Here is a 20,657-nt window from a genome sequence, read left to right as displayed (position 1 = left end):
CGAGTTTGAGAAGGAAGCTGAAAGAAAATATCTGACTATCATTGCAAGTGAATCAAATAGGCCTTATAATGTATAGATTCACAAAGAGCTCAAGAGACTATTCGTAAGTTTAATCAGTTGAAAGGCTTATATATTAAAGCTTGCATTTACATACATTTATATTAATTTAAAAGCAACGATTAATATTAATTGTAAATTAATATAATTGTATGTATAATTACAATTTGTATATATAATAAATAATTAGTAGCAAAGACTTTGGCTTACGTGTCACTTTACTCACTACTAGTACTCACAAGCTGATTGGTCCAGTTTTGGTATGCGATCTTTAACCCAAAATAAAAATTAAAGTGCAATGGTTATATTTATACATGTATATATTTGTGTGTAATAATTCAGTCTTCCACAAAACCTGGTATAAATAGTCATTTTATTATTCGTCTCTCAAGACAACTTTGTGCATCATTCTCAAAACTTACATCTGAAGCAAAATAAAACAAAACCATCAATATAAAAATACTGTACATGCCCCCCATATGTTCATATATTCACAGAATATACAGTCAATCTGTGTATACCATCAAAAACAACAGTGGTGAGAATCTGCTGGTTAGTGCTTAATGAAAATTACTTTACTGCATCTTTTGACGTATCAATGTTTCATTTTGTGCTCAGGAAGGGCCATAAAATTTGCCCACCAACGCTAATACAATAATCAGGCCATATCAGAACCTGAGCTGTTTTTGTGCTACAAATCTACAATAATAACTTGTATGTGTGTGTGTTGGTTTTGTTTGTGTAGCATGTGTCTTATAACATCTTCATATTTAATGGATTTATTCTTCATATGTTACATAGAAACCTTCAGACCCGTTGTCACCATGCTTAAATTATGTTTTTGGCTGGTGTTAAGTGCAAGACATGGGATTTAGGTGCATGACTAGTCTCCAACTAGAAGAAGTGCATCTGTGTTTTATTGCACAAAGACAACAGTTCATATCGATGGAGAAAAGTCTGATCCTTCCATGACTTCAGGGCTCAGTCCTGCTCCTCATCAGTGGCAGACTGCTGCTCAGCAGCCTCGTCCTCTGAGCTGGCCTGACAAGCTGATGTATGGAAGAGACGCATCAGGTCCCGAAATCTCCTTGAAACCTAAAGAGATATTGATGTTGAAAAAGGCACAGGAAGGAATGGTAAAATTGCTTTACCTCAAAGATCAGTGCAGATCTGTAACTTTATATTATATTTCTGGTACCTCACTGGCTGTTTTGTTTCCAAGCTGCTCTGCCACAGACTGAAAGGTGCTCTGATTGGCTCCTTGCTGCTGACAGGCAGTAAGGATCACTCGATCAGCCTCTCTATGAACCAGATGATAAGGGAGCCATGTAAAACACAAGCACCAATAAATAATGCTCAAAAACAGATCATGATCTGTGGCTGTGCTCACCTGGTCCAGAGAATGACCCTCTCTCCACTGGGAGTGAGGGAGATGTTTTTGGCACACACAGGTGTGTCTAAGGCCGGGCTCAGTGTGCTCTGCTGAGTGGCATCTCTCTCTCCTAATTCAACTGAATCATCTTCATCCCTACTGTGCTTCTGTGGAGACGTATCGTGTTTATCCTCTTCGTTTTTCTCGTTGTCTTCTTCATTCTGTATTTTTTGCTCCTCTGAGATGGGGGAAGGGGGTCTCTCTCCTCCCTCCCACACAGGCCCGTCACCTTCTGCAGGAGCAGGTACAGAATATTTTTAAAATGTTTCAAAACTGTTTGTAGTTTGTTGAACTGTCAGTACAAATTAGATTCAGTAACTTAAATGACAGATTATAGGGTAGCCACAATACAAATACCAACAAATATGTGAATGAACACTCCTGCATTTTAAAAAATGTTAATGTAAATATTAGCAAATATAAAGTATATAAGAAGTCTCTTATGCTCCAAGGCTGCATTTATTTGATCAAAAGTACAATAAGAACAATAATATTGTGAAATATTAAAATTTTCAGTGTAACATATTCCTTCAGAAATCATTCTAATATGCTGATTTGCTGCTCAAGAAACATTTCTTATCAATTTTGAAAACAGTTGTGTTGCCTATTTTTGTGGAAACCACTATTCTTTTATGAATAGAAAGATTTATTTAAAATAGAAATGCTTTTGTAACAATATAAATGTCTTTACTGTCCCTTTTGATCAATTTAATGCATACTTGCTTAATTAAAGCTTAATTTCTTACTGACCCCAAAATTTTGAACAGTAGTGTAAATAAGTAATAATTCATGTAAATGTAGTAATAAACAACAACTAATTTCTTTAGATACTTTAGAAACAAAGATTCTTTAGATTTTATTTTCCAGAATCTATCTTTAGAGGCTCAGTATGAATACATGTAAGATGCTGATATTAATCATTAAAAACCAGCGTAAATTAACTAAAAAACAAGCATTACCACAATGTGGACTGTTTGCTCCACTGCCAGTCTCATCTTTAACCTCTTTCTCTGCCTCTCCATCCTCCCCTTGTCCTCTTTCCTCTTCCTTTTCTTCTCCTCCCCTTTCGGATTGCGCATCAGCAGACGGAAAAGCAGAATCACGATTTTTCAGCACCTTAGAGCCATTAGTGGCCTGTTGACCCATAAAAACAAACAAGAGTCCTTCACAAAGCATGAAAATATAAAATGAGAAATGTGGTCTCCATCAAAATGTCTCCTTAAAAATAAGAGTGGCAATTACACATATTTCAAGATGTTACAGCAAACACAAATAAAGCGAGCACCTTGTTGCTATGACAACGCAAGCATCCCTTCCTCTTATGCCTGCGATGTTTGGCATCATGGCTGGAGTCATGACAGGGACAAGAGCAATCTTTCTCAGGCCAATCACAGTCCTGAACAAAAGCACAAGATTAACAACAAAACAAGAGTGGAAAAAACAACTGTGAATTCACTGAGATGAACAACATGAAGACACCTTGTAGATGCCATGTGTGCGCATTTCTTTCCTCCTTTTGCTCCTGCTGCTAATCTGTCGAACCTTGTGCGATTCTTCATCCTCCTCTAGATCAGGGAGTGTGACCTCTTCAAACCCTCCCCATACACCTCTAGAGCTCACACTCATCCCTGCTTCTCCATCTGTCCCAGTGCCCATGTCCTCCGGCCAAACAGCCTCTTCAAACTGGCCAGGACGTGCTGGAGGTGGACGCATCTCGTCAAAAAACATCCAGAATTCTCCCTGTAGGTGCGTGTGGCCCTTAAGAAGGGTGGCCATCTGTGCTTTGAGCTGAGTTACAAAAGCAGAAATAAAGGAATTTTAGAGGACAAGTCTGGACAATGAACAGTCTAAGCCAGTGGTTCCCAAACTTTTTCTGCCAGGACCCCCTTTTGTAGAAAAAAATCCAATAGGATTTCAAATACTTAATTCACTTTTGAACAATTTAATGCATCCTTGCGGATTAATTTCTTATAAAAAAAAAAGAAAAAAATCTTACTCACTGCAGAATAACCTTTTAATTTATTGATTAATCCATCTATCCATACCTCTTCAACACCAGCAGGACTGAGAGGACTTCCACTCTGCAGCGCTCTCACTATCTTCTGGTAATGAGATGGATTCTCCCCAAAACTGATCTCCAACTGACGCAGGAACCGACGACTCCTCTCAAAGGCCTGCTGCTCCTCAAACTGGGGATGGGAGAGAGAGTGGGAGATACAGATAAAGTATTATTTTCTTTTTTTTAGCACTGACATTAATCAAATGACTTGTTATTTGCCTGAAAAAATTCTCTTTTTGTCTATAAAATGATTGTAAGTACCAGCCCACACTCCAGAGCTTGTTCGGGTAAAAGGAAAGCTGCAAAGTCCTTGAGAAGCTCAGGCCAATCTTTGAGGAGAAGTTTCAGCTGAGAAAACAGCTCTATAACACTGCGGCTCTCTCCTGCCTGGTCAAACTCATAAAGCAGCCCTAAAAACTCCTCCACCTTACCAGGGATGTCTTGCAAGACTTCACGCACCTATAAAAGCACAAGAAATGGAAAGAAGATGACAGAGAGAGAAATTAGTGTTTCTCTAATCACTGGTGTAAAGGAGATGCTAGTGTGTCAAAAATATAATTGGTCTGACCCTGTTGAGATAAGCCTGGGCAAAAGCCATGTCTTTGCTCTCTCTCATTGGATCGTTGTCCAAAATGTGGTCATCATACAGTAGAAGGAGCTTTGAGGCATCTTTACTGCCTCGTTCCTGACGGCGACCACGCTTCAGACTACGAGGGGGTGGGCGACCGCGGCCTGTAAAAGTAAATAAACTATATTCACTGAAACATTTCATATTGGAAAACCAACAAGGGAAGTAGGCTCATTTCAACTTGACATCACTATAAACAACAATCAGGTGTTTTATTGTGCTGACCTCTTCCACGTCCTCCTCCTCTCCCGCTGATCTGTGGGGGGTCGTCGCCCAGTGGCGCATCTCCCTCAGGAAGCTTTCCGCCTTCTCCCTCCCCTGCTTCCATCTCATCACCCTTTATCGCCCCATCATCCTCATCCTCAGAGTTCTCCTCCTGTGAATTCTGGGAAGCAGGGGAGTTTTGAGAGTTTGGGGAGGTGGGGGATGTTGGGGATGTGGGCGAATTGTCCTCCTCTGAGTCTCCCTCTCTGCACAACCTCTCTGATGCCAACCAGGTCAACTTTTCCATGGTCTCCTACCGAGGGAACACAGAAATAAAATCTTTTAATAAAACTACTTTTGTAAAAAGAAACAAAACAAATTTCAAGTTCTTAATAATACTAATACTTCATAATAGACTTTTAACATTAAAATCTGAAATCTATGCCATTCCATGAAATAAAATATTAGAATTTTAATACCAATGTTTGTCCCTAATATTTTAATTTACTGATTTTTTGGGTTGACATTTTCTGAAAATATAAACAAACCTGAAGTTCTGGAACAGACAGCACAGATTCCTCTGATGCCGATGACATGACTTCCTCCTCATCTTCATCCTGTGTGAGGTCATCAAAATCCTCCTCTTCCTCATCCCGCTCTCCATCTCCATCTTTTTCTCCATCTCCATCCTTCTCTTCTCTTCCTTTATCACCACTTCCACCCCCATCTCTTTTTCTGCCGCCTTCTCCATCACCGTTCTTCTCTCCTTCTTTATCTTCATCACGCTCTCCATCTCCCCCACTGTCCCTTTCCTCGCCTCGTCCAACATCCTCATTCCCACTGCTCTGTTTCTCTCCCCCACTGGACTGTTGCTCCTTCCCATCTCCAGTGCTGTGTTTGCGCACTCCCTGTGTTTCCTGTCTGCCAGAGCCCGACCGGACAAGAGGACAGTCCTCAGTATCCGTCTCCACCCTCAAGGAGCCTTCAGCACCACAGTCCGTGTTTGCATCCATGCTGGTCAAACTGGATTCGGGGCTGCAAGAGGACTCTGAAAGTGTCAGGAGAGGACTACCAAACAGAGCACCTGCCATTTCCTCTTCCCATCTGTCTCCAGCCATTTCTTTATCCTCTTCCTTTCTTTTTCCAGAATCCTCTCCTCTAATTGGCAATGGTGTGGATGGTGTTATGTTTAAAGGCACCTCAGTCCTCTCTGTAGAGCTAGCTGGAATGTCAGAGCAGGCAGTCTGCTGGGATAAACTCCTTGGTGCACCTTCAGCAGGAAGTGGAGCAGGTTGGTTCAGAATGAATGGGTCTTGGTGTAGAAGTAGGAACTGAGGCACTCCAGCAGGTGAAATGGTCTGAACCAGAACAAACTGAGAACTGTCTGCTGCTGCTGGTGCTGATGTCAGAGGAGAGAAGGCAGTCCTTTGACCATTTTGAACACTACTCGAGGCATTTTCCATGGACTGTGTACCAGGGACTAACTCTATGACAAGATCCTGAGAGGGAGATGTGACCATTCTCTGTGTGGTGGCAGTCAGGTGAGCTTTATCTAATGGAAAATTCTGTGTAACATTTAAGGATACTGGTTGATCCATTACAACAGCAGGGTTGCTTACGTTTCCTGTTCTCCCAGAGGGCAGGGGCAATAGCTGGGGAAGCTGGGGGGCTGGTTTCAAAGGAGCAAGTTTTCTAGGCATGGTCTGTTTCTTGCAGTTCTCGGACATCTGCTGCATGCCACATGTCCTGACTGTCACAGAACCAAGTAGAGGCATGTCACATGGGTGTATCTGAACTACAGTGGGGGGCAAGTTGGCAGAAAGATGTGCTGGATTACCAGCCCCCAATGCTGGAGTAACATACTGAAAATTAATAGGACAAGTAGTACTCAATGGGACAGTCCCATGTGCAGGAGTCACAGAGGGCTGGACCAAAGGGAACACCCCATTTATAGGAGTGCTAGGTGCTTGGGCCAATAATATTACACCATGTGCTGGAAGTGGTGTGGAGACATTGGTCAATACATGTCCTGCACCAGTGGGACACGGAGGGGCTTTCGCCAATGGTGTGAGAATAGGGCGGACGAAACCGAACAGACGGCGGGATTTGGGCTGTGAAGGGCGACTTACACCTTTTGAAGGATGCAGACGCAGAGAGACCCCTTTAGGGAGGAATTTTGGGTAGCGTGTTCCTTTTGTGAAGGACAGGGTAGGAGATTTGGTGGTGGAGGTCACCTGTAAACTGCTCTGACAAACTGCCCTATGGATGTATGGTAAACTTTTCTGTAAAGACAAATTGGAAACCATTAGAATTGCACCTGATATCAGATTAATACTTTTTTTAAATGTAGAATTTCTTTTAAATATGTTTAAAGGGAAGTGGTTCTCATCCAAGGTGAACTTCCAGGTGGTCCAGAATAAGAATTAATTTAAATTGAATTATTTAATGCTTAAAAAACACACTAAAAATGTACAATCGTTGAGTTTATTTTTATTACAACAGAAGTACCAGGTAGATAGTTTAGATAGGAAAGCCTTCGAATAATGTCTCTGGCAAAAGGGGGGCCATGGGGGTAGAGAACCACTGGTCTATGGGTTGTAATCATAGACAGTAAAAGAAATGGACACAGCGACCCCATTGGAACTCAATTGAGTCAAGTGAAGCCCATTTTTAGCGATTTTTAGCACTTCCGTTTCTGACGCGCAGACTCACACTAAGCTTGATGACGTCCGCAACCTGTCTGACAGATGTAAATCTTCTAGTAGCTGTGCGTGCAAACTGCCATCGTTAATCTTGCAGAGACGGCGAGCTTGAGCGGGGAGTTCTTTGGCGTGAGTGAGCAGGAGTAAGTATTCTGATTAATTATTTTGTATATTATTTTAAAATGTAACGCCAGTACGCCATATTAAGATAATCTCCCCAATTGCCGACGAGCTTCTCCTGTCTGTACGGTAATTTCTCTACTGTGCGACAGAGAGTCGAGTGGTTATGACGCAATCGTTAGCTTATTTTTACAAAAACTGTTTCTACGGGGCCATAATGTAACATAGAAGGTAATGGAGCCCTTTATACATTGTCGTGTATCTTTGGAAATAAATAATGGACAAATGGAGTCTTTAAACGCCTCAGATGTAAAGTTATTCACTGTCAAAGTGACGCCAAAATGAATGGGAGTCAATGGGATGCTAACGCAAGTGAAGTTCTGCTACAAGATGGCAGCACGCGGCCGACTTCAACTTCCGGTCGACTTCCTTGGGCACTGGTTGTAATACCTTCAGCCAGTTTGGCATGATGTTCTGCTCTCTCTCCACAGGAGGGAGCTCCTCTCCAGGTACCACAGGTCTGCACATCACCGGCAAAGGAGGAACCACACCATTCTGGCAGTAAAACTAGGACATACAACATCACATTGTCATGATAACATGTAACCCACATTAAACATGACTGAATTACAATTACGATTTCAATTTTCAGCTTCAGAAAGTGTAGAAATAATAGACAAACTGGGGAGCAAACGTCCACCACCACAAATACCAGTGTATATGAAGATGTGCAGATAAACATAGATGATCTACAAATCACCTTAATTATGTTGTGTGGGCTTCTGAAAGATGCCATTTCCTTTACACGTGTACGCAGCTGCTCTTGACGCTTGGGCCGGATCAGGTAGCGGCTCATCAGGTGATATGGGAACTCTGTTTGAGCAAAGTGCTTTAACCCCAATACTATCAGACTATAGAGAGGTGGGAGCAGAGGAAGAAAGAGAGGCAGAGGGTAAACCGGGTGAAGGTATGGCTTACTGCTTCCTCAAGTGTTTGCTAGATGGTGTCAGTTGTGCAGACTGAATGAAGCGCTTGTTTTGATACATTAAACTGCAAAAAGCCCATTAACTTTTCTTCCTTCACGGACCAATTCCAGCATTATGAATTTGACATTTGCAGTCAAAAGGTGAAATGCAACTTCTCAAAGAAGGTACTTATTTCCACCTTAGATACAGAAGTAAACTTGCATTAGTGTAGATACCCTGTAGGGCTTTTCATACCTGAAATAGTTAACCCTACATACATTATATATTATATATATATATATATATATATAAGCAATGCAATTTCCTGAAATATGTATTTTTAGCACTACAACACAATAAAATATAGATCTAAATTAGCCATTTAAAAGTGTTTCTTTTAGTAATTGCCAAATTTTTCCATGGCAAGGATGACATATGCATGTAAATTCCCCACTACATTCACAGACTGTTAATGACTGAATAAAAACATTTCTATAAAACATTATAACATTCACTCCCATGAATGAAACTAGATGTGGTTGACAGACAGAGACATTTGTACCCGTCTTCTCCTTTGGTGTAATAACTTTTGCTCCATGGGCGATGCAGGACTGGATCCAGACTGCAGTGTGGTAGAAGCTCTGGGTACAGAAACACAGAGCGTGTGGCGAACAACCATGCAAGACCAGCAGGGAGCAATGGGTATGAATGAGCTACAGGAACAGAAAACATACTGCCATCAGATATACACACACACGCATCCATGCATATGCTCTTCACTTGATTTATTGGGTCATATGAATTCATTATGAGATGCCCGACCTGAGTGATGGCGAATGGGTTTAGGAGGAAGATACAGAGGAGACGGACATTGTTTTAACTCCTCCAGCAACTTGAGGGAGGTCTCCAAATTACACACCCTAAACATGCTTCTAAAACTTGGATTAACTGCTGACCTCCCCTCCTCTGCCCGCTCTGCAAATGACAGCAACTCCCCCTATCAACACAGCACAGAAAACAATTTTAGTGCCATTACAATGAAACTGCAAACCAACCCTCTACAATACGAGTAAACCACTCGCATATGTGACCAAATTTCGCGCTAGGCGACTAAAAAACTGTCTTCAATTAGCCAATGGCTAGAAAATTGTACAATTTCACACAACTGTGACTGAGTTAGAGGTAAAACAATAAGTTTAGAGCAGAATCACCTGGTGAGCTTTACGCACCAATGCTTAGCTGAGTGCCCTCTGTCACTTTCTCTCCCACACACGCATTCAACGTATCTTAATAAACAGTCAGTCTGTGTTAAGTGAACGTAAACAGTCGAGAAATAAAACGCATGTGTACAGTATCAGTATATTGAATTTGTGCATTATGTCTTTAAAGTGACAGCAGCCTAATATAAAATATAAAATATTCCTGCTGCTGTCTGTGTTTTTAATGTTAATCAAATGACAAAAGACTCACTGCAAAAAAAGAAATCAGACTGTTTTCTTGTATTTAGTAATGTTTGAAATTTATATTTTATATTTATAAAAAAAAAATCATTTACATTGTTCTAGCATTCCATGTAAAGTCTGGCGAGTAAAAAAAAAAAAAAAAGAATTACTAGCCAATGGTGACTTGAGCTTCTATGTGTCCATAGAGAGTTGCAAACAGTCAATTTTTGAAAACATTGAAATATACAAAAATAAAATTTGACATTCTGAACAAGATTTATGCATAAAGCTATGTTTATAATTAACCTTTTTTGGTTTCCCTAAATCTGTGGCTTCTAAAGTCATATGTAAAAAAAAAAAAATCTTCTGCTTCATATCAAATTGTCTTTAATTTTTGTATGTAAAACGAATTAAAATCTTGGAAATAATAATCTTTTTTAAACAAAATGAGGGTGAAATGACATTTATCCATATAAGGGAAGGGGAAAATTAAGAAATTAATTTTTATTCACAAAGGGAAGCAAGCGAGAATGGGGGGAATAAAATATAATGCATTTGTACTTGTAATTGGACTTGTTTTCTTGTAATTTTATTGGTTATAAAAAAAAATAAGAATCTGTCAAGCAACAAAAGCAGCTGAGAATTAGTTCTTCATGTTAAGACTGGAAAAAAAAGAATAAAACAATTTGAACAATCTATGTTTATCACACAGGAGAGGCAACAGGCTGTTCAAACAGGCAGAGCACCTGAAGCATGTTAATCAGTCTTTTCTTGAGTTTCTACAAACAAGACACTAATGTGTTTGTTTAATCCCCAATTTTCTTACCAGGAAAAGTTTAGTGGTTTGAGCTTCACTCTGTAGCGCCCCCACTGGGTTGCACAGCATATTGACCTGTGTCAGTAACTGGACATGCTGCAAGAAAAAAAAATAAACAAAAAATTTAATCTTAAATCAAATCAGCATAACACAAGAGCTTTAAAAATATGGTTTTCAATATTTTTCACATTCATCAAACAAGGATCAACAGCTCTTTGGTAAAAGATTTGATCCTTGTGACCCAGGTAACCCTTTAAGAGTAAAATAAGAGTGTTCAGTGTGTATAGTGTTGTTTAAAAACGGCCTCTTACTTGCTGTATTTGCTGCTGCAGCTGTATTCTCTGAGGAGACGTGACCATCAGAGGACAGCTTTGCTGCACAAGAACCATGCCGGGCCCAGGTGCATGCTGGGTGGTCCGAACCTGGTTCTCCCGTCGCTGCTGCAAAGCATCCAGCTGCTCTCTAACTGTCCGCCTGCACGCTGTCAACATGTGAGCCAGCGGCTCCTCAAACCTGATGACAGACAAACAGAAACATACTGAATCTGAAGAAAGTGAGGGATGTGTACTAGAAGCACTGATAATTATTACAAAGCAAATATGACATCTTGATGAGACATAAATTGAATTGTTTTGAAATAGTATTCTCATCTAGTGATGCATGATATATCAGTACCTTATTATTTATTGGCATATATTAAAGATTTTTTTAATTGACCATATCAGCCATTATTGGATACTGAATAGTATAAATGCTCATTTCCTCAATTTATCCATTTAGAAAACCTCTGTAGTCATTGAATACTAACTTATCAATTCTCAAAATGAATAGCCATTTTCTGAGCATTATCATGTTGTGATACCTAAATTCACTTGTAGCATAACACAGTTTTACTTTTTAGTGTTTTATTTTTTTTTTTAAACTTATTTAGACAAAACGGTATAGAATTTTAAAGCTGCCCTCGAATGAAAAATTGAATTTATCTTGGCATAGTTGAATAACAAGAGTTCAGTACATGGAAAAGACATACATTGAGTTTCAAACCCCATTGCTTCCTCTTTCTTATGTAAATCTCATTTGTTTAAAAGACTTCCGGAAAACACGCGGATCTCAACATAACACCGACTGTTACGTAACAGTCGGGGTGTACGCCCCAATATTTGCATATATGCCAGCCCATGTTCAAGCATTAGACAAGGAAAGGCAGTATTAACGTCTGGATCTGTGCACAGACAAGGTAAGCAAGCAAGAACAACAGCGAAAAATGGCAGATGGAGCAATAATAACTGACATGATCCATGATAACATGATATTTTTAGTGATATTTGTAAACTGTCTTTCTAAATGTTTCATTAGCATGTTGCTAATGTACTGTTAAATGAGGTTAAAGTTACCATCGTTTATTACTGTATTCACGGAGACAAGAGAGCCGTCGCTATTTTCATTTTTAAACACTTGCCGTCTGTATTCATAAACACAACTTCATTCTTTATAAATCTCTCCAACAGTGTGTAATGTTAGCTTTAGCCACAGAGCACAGCCTCAAACTCATAGAGAATCAAATGTGAACATCAAAATAAATACTTTACTCACATGATTCGATGTATGCACACAGCATGCATGACAAACATCTTGCAAAGATCCATTTGAGGGTTATATTAGCTGTGTGAACTTTGTAAATGCACTGTAATATAGTCGAGAGCTCGTGAGGCAGGGGGCACGCGATTTAAAGGGGCGGCGACTGAAAAAAATCAGTGTATAGTTAATGATGCCCCAAAATAGGCAGTTAAAATAATTAATTTAAAAAAATCTATGGGGTATTTTGAGCTTAAACTTCACAGACACATTCAGGAGACACCTTAGACTTATATTACATCTTGTGAAAAAGCATTCTTGGGCACCTTTAATACAAGCCATTTATTGCTTATCTGCCATAAGATGACAATTATCAGCATAGTCATCCAGAGTTAAAATAAAATAATCATAAAAATAAAGTTTGAATATTTTCCTTTGTAAAAAAATGCTGACGCTTATGTTACTTGGATCTAGTGACGATGTTTTATAAAATCATTGTTAAGTCACGGTCATCAAATTTGACTAGCTAATCAAGCAGACCGAGTCTCTTATACTCTCTGTACCCTAGTAAATGACCATTACAGATACAGGTCCTTGGCATTTACACACACACATTCACAGTGTGGAAGAGACAGCACAGACGTCAATGTACCTCGTTAACATTTAAAAACCTCCATCAGCCACATCTCTGTCTGTACCCAGAACACAGTGACGCACACAAGTCACATTCACACAGTGCAAGCTGTAATAACCCCTTCACTAGGTAAATAATAAGCTGTAACACTGTGACATGTCCATCTCTTGACAGTTTTGTGCTGACTGATACTGTACTATTTCCGTAACAACGTTAATTACACGTATCTTTAAAGATCATAGAGGTGACAAGCCTGATGTGACAGGTTTTAAATAAGGGCTCAGACAGGGACTGTTGATGACTGTTATAACATCAGCAAAAGGGCCATATGTTTTAATGGAAGCCCTTTGAGTAGGTGTCAGAGGTTTGTTTGTGTGTGTGCGCGTACGTGCATGTAGCGGTTATCTGTTCCAGTAAATGAGCTCTATTTAAAGCCTCTGTGCCTGGATTCTGCACGTAGCAAGGCATACAGTGAAATCTTTTCAGCACGTTTGCAGTGACGTATAGACCTGCACCTGTACAGAACTCAGCAGTGGGGGTTCGATTTGTGTGCATGTGTTCAGACTATACTGAATGCGTACATGTAGCTCCGCAGTGTCCATTCAATGTCCCGGGTCTACAGCAAAACATTCGGACACATTAGAGCATTTCTCTACCTCCCTACCCAAACAGATACAGCATTCCTTGGCTGCTCTGTCCCATAGGGAGGACTCATCTTGAGGGTGTTCTAAAATGTCTCCTTGCTTTGTACTGTTAAAATAAAATTGTATTTCTATTGTAGAAATGAAAAAAGACATATACACACACACCCATATATATTGAGCCTTGGACAAGGTGGTGTGTGTGTTACCTAATGGCTTGAGGAACATTGAACTGTGGAGTGTCATCGGCCTCCTCATCACGTTCCTCGTCTTCTTCGTGACCTTCCTCGTCTTGTTCATTGGCTGCCAACTCATCATGGAACTGGAGAAGAGGAGAGAAAATGAGTTAGGAATGACTGGCTTTATTTGTTCCTGTTAGTGTTAAGTCCTCTTACCGTCTCAAACAGCTCTTCCATGAGCTCATTGACTTCCTTCTCTGCAGAGAGAGAGAAAATAATTGCTAAAAGAAAACACTTTAAACTGAGGGCTTAACTCAATCTACAACTCGTATAAAAACCCACTTGTGATGCGAACAGCACGGTCATTTCGATAATCCTCCAAATCTGGCTCATCTAGATCATCTAAAAAGTTATATTCAGGGTCGTCATCTTCATCAGCCTCTTCTAAAATACAGAGAGAGAATCATCAGAATAACTGTATTTTTCACTTGTGAGAATACACACACAAAGGAATTGGGGAAAAGGTCAGGGGATGAAAAACATGGGTGGAAAAAACAGAGGTAGGTACTTAATCGCTGACTCGCACACACATTAAACTCTCACACAGTGGAAGCCATTAAGACATTTAAGAAAAGTGCTTTGACAGCATCTGTCTGAGTGCAACGGGCATGACAGTGATGTGTTTAAAGGACATGATTACACTTGCTGGTTCACTGGTTCAGCAAAGGCCAAAAAGCGAATGATAGATGTCAAAAACAGCCCCAAATAATATCAACAGTTTCAGGTTGGTACGATTTTTTTTTATGTTTTTGAAAGTCTCTTATGTTCACCAAGACTGCATTTATTTTATAAAATAATACAGTAAATATAGTAATATGTTAAATATTATTACAATTTAACAACTTTTCTAATTGAAAATATTTTAAAAATGTAATTTATTCCTGTGATGGCAAAGTTGAATTTTCAGTATTTATTACTCCAGTCTTCAGTGTCACATGATCCTTCAGAAATCATGATGATTTGGTGCTCAAGAAACATTTATTTTTATTATCACTGTTGAAATCATTTGTGCGGCTTGATACTTTTGTGGAAATCAGATTTTTTTTTTTTTTTTTACAGGATTCTTTGATGAATATAACGTTCAAAAGATTTTTTTTATTATTAATTAATTATTTAAAATAGAAATCTTTTGTAACAATGTAAAAGTCACTTTTGATCAATTTAATGGATCCTTGCTGAATAAAACTCCCCTCCACACACATAAAAAAAAAATTACTGACCCCAAACTTTTCAAAGTTAATGTAAAATGTTAAATTTTTTGGATAATGTTTCAAATAGTTTAAAGAGTAGTGTTTTCTTCTTTCAGCTTGTGGTCTGCATGTTCATAAATACCTATCTCTGTACAAAAAAGATCTAAATTATACAAATTATGGATATAAATATTACTACTAATAATACTTATAATAATTAATAATTTAATTAATCAAATTTAAAATCGAAGGGAAACATAATCGTGCTGTGAACATAATCAAAACAAACGCAGATCATGTCCATTACACACTACGCCTGCTGACCTTCATTGTCCAGGTCAGAGGTCATGAGTCCCTGTAGCCATTGGGTCCATTCACGGTCCTCTGGTGTGGAGACGTTATCGTACATATCTGGTGTGATGTCTGGTGCATGGAGCTCTGCCTCCAGCTGATCCAGAGGAACATCCCTCAGCGGACGTTTTGACCGAGTACGGCAGGCTACCAGACTGTCATTCGGCTCTCCTCCACCGCCAGTGCTCAGAGCCTTCAGCAGACAGACAGACACACTGAATTTAGAGAGAGAAACATATATAGTATGCAGAGGGACTTTTTTGTGTCTATGTGATTCAGTACCTGGTAAGGCTCCATGCAGAGAGGACTGAGTTCAAGTTCCTTATCCACAGCATGGAGTTTCTCAATGAAGGGGTCAGGGGCCCTGAGGGATCGTGAGGGGCCACATGATTGAGGAGGTGGGGCAGGGGGACCCATAGGCACTGCCTCAACTCTCAAGTGCCTGGAGAGCCTGGGCTTCTGTGACAGAGATAGAGGAGGACAACGAGAGATAAAGAGACTTAAAGAGAAATAATGAAACATAAGTATGTATATGTGATCATAACACTATTTAAAGTACCAATCTGGGGCTGTTGTTGGCATCATCACATTGGGAGGGCGTATGAGAGGAAGAACGTCTGCTGCCACGTGGTGAGGAGGCCGTGCTCTCCACATCACTCTCCAAAAACGTCTGAGAGAAAATACAAATATATGCTTTTATGAATCAGTCGAGAGGCTGTTATTGAAGAATGATGTAGTAATAAGTAGTAATAAATAGATTTTTAAAAAATCACAGATCGAGTATAAATGGCAGAGTTTTTCCTGCAATGAAAATATTTTGGTGGCCACCAAAATGAATCTTTGTCCCTTCAAAGATTATTTGATCATTTAATATGATGACACCTGCTGTTCTGCAGTACCAGTACCCTCTGATAGCCAGCTGCTTTAAAATGCTCCAGTGAGTGTTTGTGTAAGCAATCTGTGAAGAGCATCAAAGGTTTCTATTTACAATGCGTTTTTGCAGCTTTGAGCTTTGTAGCCAATCACAGACATGTCAGTTGAGCACTTGAACACAATGGCCAGTCAGATGCATTTAAGTTGGTCAGAATCCACTCAACACAAAGCGGCGAAGTTTTTGTTCAGTGCAAGTTCTGCACACTCGCGATTCCTTTCATTCACTTTGGGTAAACGTGTTTCCATCTTAGTTAGTCTGCCTCAATAGAAAGAATACGTTTTTTTAAGCGCATTTGTTACATTATAATGTCTTTTTTTTGTCTACACCCCAACATTTTGAACAATAGTATTAGTATAATAATTTTGACCCCTAATATTTGTATCATTTTTATGTATGTATCATTTTTTCATTTTTAAGTATGATGTGAGTGTTATATGCACCTCCTCAGTGGTTTCATCCTCCTCATCTTCATCAGGACAATACTCTTCATCAGAGGAGTCCTCCTCCTCTTGCAGGGGAATGTCCACAAACTGGGGTGGCTAAGGAAAGAGTCCAGTTAGCAAGGAACATCAACCAAAAACAAAACAAAACTCTCACAGGTGATACATCACAACCATTTGATACCTTAATCTCACTTGGCTTCTTTATTGGGGAGATGTTCCAATTGCCCATCCCCTAAAAAAAACAACAATAACAAAAAAAAAAATTATTATAACACTCTCACATATAAGAGCTTAAAATGCTTAAAACTTCCTGATGAGAAAAAACACACTCACCACCCCTTTCTCAACAACTTCTTTGAGTTTAGAACGGGTCATTTTAGGCTCCTACATTAAACAGAAAATAAATATAATAATCAAATAAAATGTTCGTGTTCAATTAGACTTCCACTGTAAGAGTTAAATAATGGAGGAACTTACAAACATGGGCATATCTTGTGTCTCTCTTATAGCAGCTTTCATCATGGCCACAACATGCTCATTAGTTATCACCTCCTGAGGTCAAACACACAAGAAAAATCAGTTTATCAATAGTTTTTAATTTTTTTTTTCAAATTACTACTGATTTGCATTTCCTTACAATGATGTTATTTTCCTGATGATTCAGAAAATAGGCTCAGATCAGATAATAATTCAGTTATGTGAAAGCATTTGTTTAATATTTCAAGAACACATAAGCACAAAATCTCAAAAGAACTTGCATCTTGTTGAAATCAGACTCACATGGATGATGTTACGAACGTTGACAGAGGAGAGCTTGAGTTTTTTAGATTTGAGCATTAAATCTCTGTCCAGCTTCCTCAACTCTTCCTCACTCTCGTCCTCTTCCCCAATCTCTCCTGAAGTCTTCTCCATCTCTCCATTCTTCTCAGGGGTCTCTCCTTCCACCCAAGTCATTCCACTCTTCTTAACATTCACTCCATTTCGTTTATTCAGCCACTCCTCTCCTTCACACCTGTCCTCATCTAAGGATTGGCAATGAATGAGAGATCATTCAGATTTCAGAAAACTCCTAAATCCAGTAGCGATGTTTGACTTGGCAAGTAACATAACTAAGTTAAGTGTGATTAATAGCAAGGCCAAATGTGTTGACTCACCCACGGTGATGACCAGACCCAGCTCTGCATCCACCTCTGACTGCAGGGGGGATGAAAGTGGAGTGGAGTCATGGGCACTGTCACTGTTATCCTCACCATGGTCTGCACACACACAGAAAACAACCAAATATCAAGCTCTGCTATAAACTTCCCTCAAGGAATACTGCTTATTTCTGCATTACCTGCACTGAAGTTCTGCTCCTGGCAATTGGATTGAACTGGAGTTTGTATTGACTTTGTCTTAGTAGGGGTGGAGACCTTCCTTCTCCAGGAACTAGGAGACAGTTTGAGAGTGAAAGGAGATCTGCTGATAGATTCCCTCTTAGGTGCTTTGGCAGGATTCGGTTGTGGTTCTGGAGATGACGACTTACGTTTCCACCCCATGTTCAATCTGTCTCTGAGCCTGAAAACACAGGTTAAGACAAAGTGATGTCTTCTGTCTTCAAAGTGATCCCTTCCAACTAATCTTTAACAGACCTTATTCAAGCAACTATAAATAGAACTGTCATACAGGGAAAACTATAAAAGGATAACATTCTTTCTGGTTGTGTATCAACAAGTGAGTCGCTTACCTAGACAGCTCACTAGTATGAAACATAGACCAATAAATTATAAATACAGCAGTCTTTTGTCTACGTCCAGTAAAGGTTTTTCTGGTACACCAGGACAATGTACAAAGTAAAATAAATGTGTGTTTTATTTATAATTCATTGTTAATCAAGTATAGAGAGACTGAGATCACAAACAGTGAATCTGTAGATTGTATTATTGACTGCTAGCTTATTTGCTAATTAAAGTTAGCATTGCGCCCCTAAACAAAACACGGGACTCGTAAATAGTTTATATTTGTGCCACGCAAAGATGATATTTGCTCTGTTCACATTTCATAATTTAAAAATCCCTCTTACCCACGAACAAGTATTTGCAGCCATCGGTAGCTTTATACACACTAGCCCGCCGCTTCACAACAAACGGCGGGTGTTGCGGTCATTTCCTTCCCTCACAAACAGAGGCGATGACAAACCGTTCCCACCAGTGTTGCCAACTGCTTTCAATTAAAAGTAGCTAAAACTGATAGCTAAATGTCACTAGATGACATCATAATGGCAAATACATTGATCTATATAAATATGAATTTAGATCAGTGGGCAAAATAAGAATCTAGATAGGATTTGTCCCTAAACTTTTGAAAAGTCACTAAACCTCAGCAGATCCTTCAACACTGCCACTGTACAAAACCACGACAGTCTTTCAGCAATATTTTTGAGTAGTTTTAATAAAACTACAGTTTGTTTTTTTAAAGCGTTTTGCAAAAATTGTGACGCCTTGAAAAAATATAAATAAGTAAAAACAAACAAATAAATGTAGGTAGAGCACACCTGCAGTCAGACTTTTTTAAAGTATTATATACAAATGTTGAAATTAAGTGTTATTTTATGTGTTTTTGATTGAAGGAAAACACCAGTTAATGTTAAATTATGTTTGGAAGTGTTTGTTATGTTAAAGTTTTTATGGTTAGGCTACCACCATTGTGCAGAAGAGTGAGTGATATATCTTTGCTAATGCCAGTGCAGTAACAATTATCTTCCTGCAGGCCGTCTTTTAATTATACAACATAACTGAATGTAAAAAATAAACAGATCTTTTCCATTTACTCAAAATCATAGAATTTAACATGGGGCCTATTTTATTGAAATAACTAACAAAACATTGTACAACTAAAACTATGTTTAAAATGAAGATAAATTAATGTAACCACTAGCCTTAAAAAAAAAAAAAAAATGAGTAAAATCAAAAAGCCATTTTTTCAGTGTAGAGTTTATAGCTTTCCTGTTAGTAGCTTAACATACATACTAACAAACATCATTTTTTATTATTTTGAAAGCTATTGGTATTTTGTTGTAACTTTACATTTATGTAGGCTATGTGAAATGTAACTAATAGAATTATAAGACGGCTTATAGTTTATATATATATAAATACTGGGAGGAGTCTATCAGGACTGTATATTTAGCTTCAGTTGCCACGTGAGTTTTTCGTTTGTTCTGCACTGGAGCAGAGCAAGACTTCATCCAGACTTTCATAAGCTGTTAAAAGTTATAGAAAAGCAGCAGAGAAAATGGCATTAACAACCAGAAAGGTCAGATAGAAAATTATTTGGCTCAAAAGAAAACATTCTTTACAGACATTTACCCTGGAAGTTATGCCATATGTGAACAATGGGCAGAAATCAGCCAGCTCGTGATTTTGCTCCTAAGCGAGAAAAATCGTGGCAATCAAGCGCTCGGGACATTCAACCGGCAGCAACAAGGCAGATGCCTCTTAGAAATATGGTGGTGACACCTGCCAGTGTACCGGAGTTCACCATCCCCTCACTGTGCCCGGCTAGACTCCAGGGATGCGGCAGGGAGAAGGCTGGAGTCGGGCACGGACGGCGGCACACTATTCCCCGGTCCACGCACACATCATCATTAGTCCGAGCACTCGCGCGCTGCTGCCCGTTCTCAGAGGAGCACGACCTGATCATGGATGATCTCCAGACTTACATTCTGTCAGACCCGACCACCAGAGCGGCGATGTCCTTACCTCACCTCGGCAAAATCACCACTCCGTATGGCTTTCTGACACTTGCTGAAAGTCCGTGCGTGCGCAGGAGGGAATCGTTGTTTTTCGAGGAAAACGGATTTCAGGAATGTCCAAACGATGCAGAAAATGCACATGGTCATGCGAAAACAAAGAATCAACGCTATTATTCTTTCTCACAACAAGTTAGAAACGTGGAAACTGAGCTCGCGCGCGCCGCTGGTGATGCAGCTCCTCTGAAGCTGCACGATTCATGTGACTGTTCAGAACTACTGAGACCTGCTCATCTCGTCAGCTATGGATTTTTACGAAAAGGATGGAAAAAATGTTTACCCAAGTTTCCCTGGTCTCGGTGAAGTAATTTCCTAAAGAAACTGGACATAGACTAAATAACAGTCAATCACTCACATCTGAGTATCTCAGACGCAGAACCTCAAAGGTCACAGATTGGACATCCTTCATAGTGTGATTATGACTGTATAAATCT

General features: G+C 39.4%; 1 protein-coding gene across 3 annotated transcripts; it reads right to left on the bottom strand.

The window, feature by feature from the left end:
- Positions 1 to 413: 413 nt before the first annotated feature.
- Positions 414 to 20,192, bottom strand: gon4lb (gon-4 like b). 3 transcript variants are annotated; one of them, XM_048152335.1, is made up of 31 exons: positions 20,174 to 20,192; positions 17,770 to 17,990; positions 17,588 to 17,689; positions 17,214 to 17,455; positions 16,911 to 16,985; positions 16,767 to 16,817; positions 16,615 to 16,665; positions 16,431 to 16,529; positions 15,616 to 15,726; positions 15,339 to 15,515; positions 15,030 to 15,249; positions 13,798 to 13,899; positions 13,672 to 13,712; positions 13,486 to 13,598; positions 10,738 to 10,939; positions 10,436 to 10,522; positions 8,990 to 9,164; positions 8,730 to 8,880; positions 7,963 to 8,113; positions 7,653 to 7,769; positions 4,929 to 6,662; positions 4,402 to 4,693; positions 4,117 to 4,280; positions 3,810 to 4,007; positions 3,535 to 3,678; positions 2,969 to 3,277; positions 2,775 to 2,885; positions 2,449 to 2,623; positions 1,448 to 1,721; positions 1,256 to 1,358; positions 414 to 1,152 (listed from the first exon to the last, which is right to left on the bottom strand). In XM_048152335.1, the coding sequence occupies exons 2-31, from the start codon at positions 17,969 to 17,971 to the stop codon at positions 1,039 to 1,041; spliced, it is 6,087 nt and encodes a 2,028-aa protein (XP_048008292.1). In that variant the 5' UTR covers positions 17,972 to 17,990; positions 20,174 to 20,192; the 3' UTR covers positions 414 to 1,038. The 3 variants fall into 3 exon arrangements, with proteins under 3 accessions (XP_048008292.1, XP_048008291.1, XP_048008290.1); XM_048152334.1 differs by lacking the exon at positions 20,174 to 20,192 and adding an exon at positions 18,496 to 18,651; XM_048152333.1 differs by lacking the exon at positions 20,174 to 20,192 and adding an exon at positions 18,160 to 18,453.
- Between the last annotated feature and the right edge of the window lie 465 nt (positions 20,193 to 20,657).

Source organism: Megalobrama amblycephala, linkage group LG13 (genome assembly GCF_018812025.1).
Source record: "Megalobrama amblycephala isolate DHTTF-2021 linkage group LG13, ASM1881202v1, whole genome shotgun sequence".
Taxonomy (NCBI): domain Eukaryota; kingdom Metazoa; phylum Chordata; class Actinopteri; order Cypriniformes; family Xenocyprididae; genus Megalobrama; species Megalobrama amblycephala.
The sequence above is the reverse complement of the archived record's forward strand: the minus strand, read 5'-3'. Positions and strand labels throughout refer to the sequence as shown.

Excerpts from the sequence above, each read along its gene's own strand:
- gon4lb (XM_048152333.1), bottom strand. The coding sequence starts at position 18,185 with ATGTTTCATACTAGTGAGCTGTCTAG. Across the intron at positions 16,818-16,910 it reads CACAAGATATGCCCATGTTT|GAGCCTAAAATGACCCGTTC; the intron begins GTAAGTTCCTCC and ends TGTTTAATGTAG. Across the intron at positions 13,900-15,029 it reads CTCTGACCTGGACAATGAAG|AAGAGGCTGATGAAGATGAC; the intron begins GTCAGCAGGCGT and ends TCTGTATTTTAG.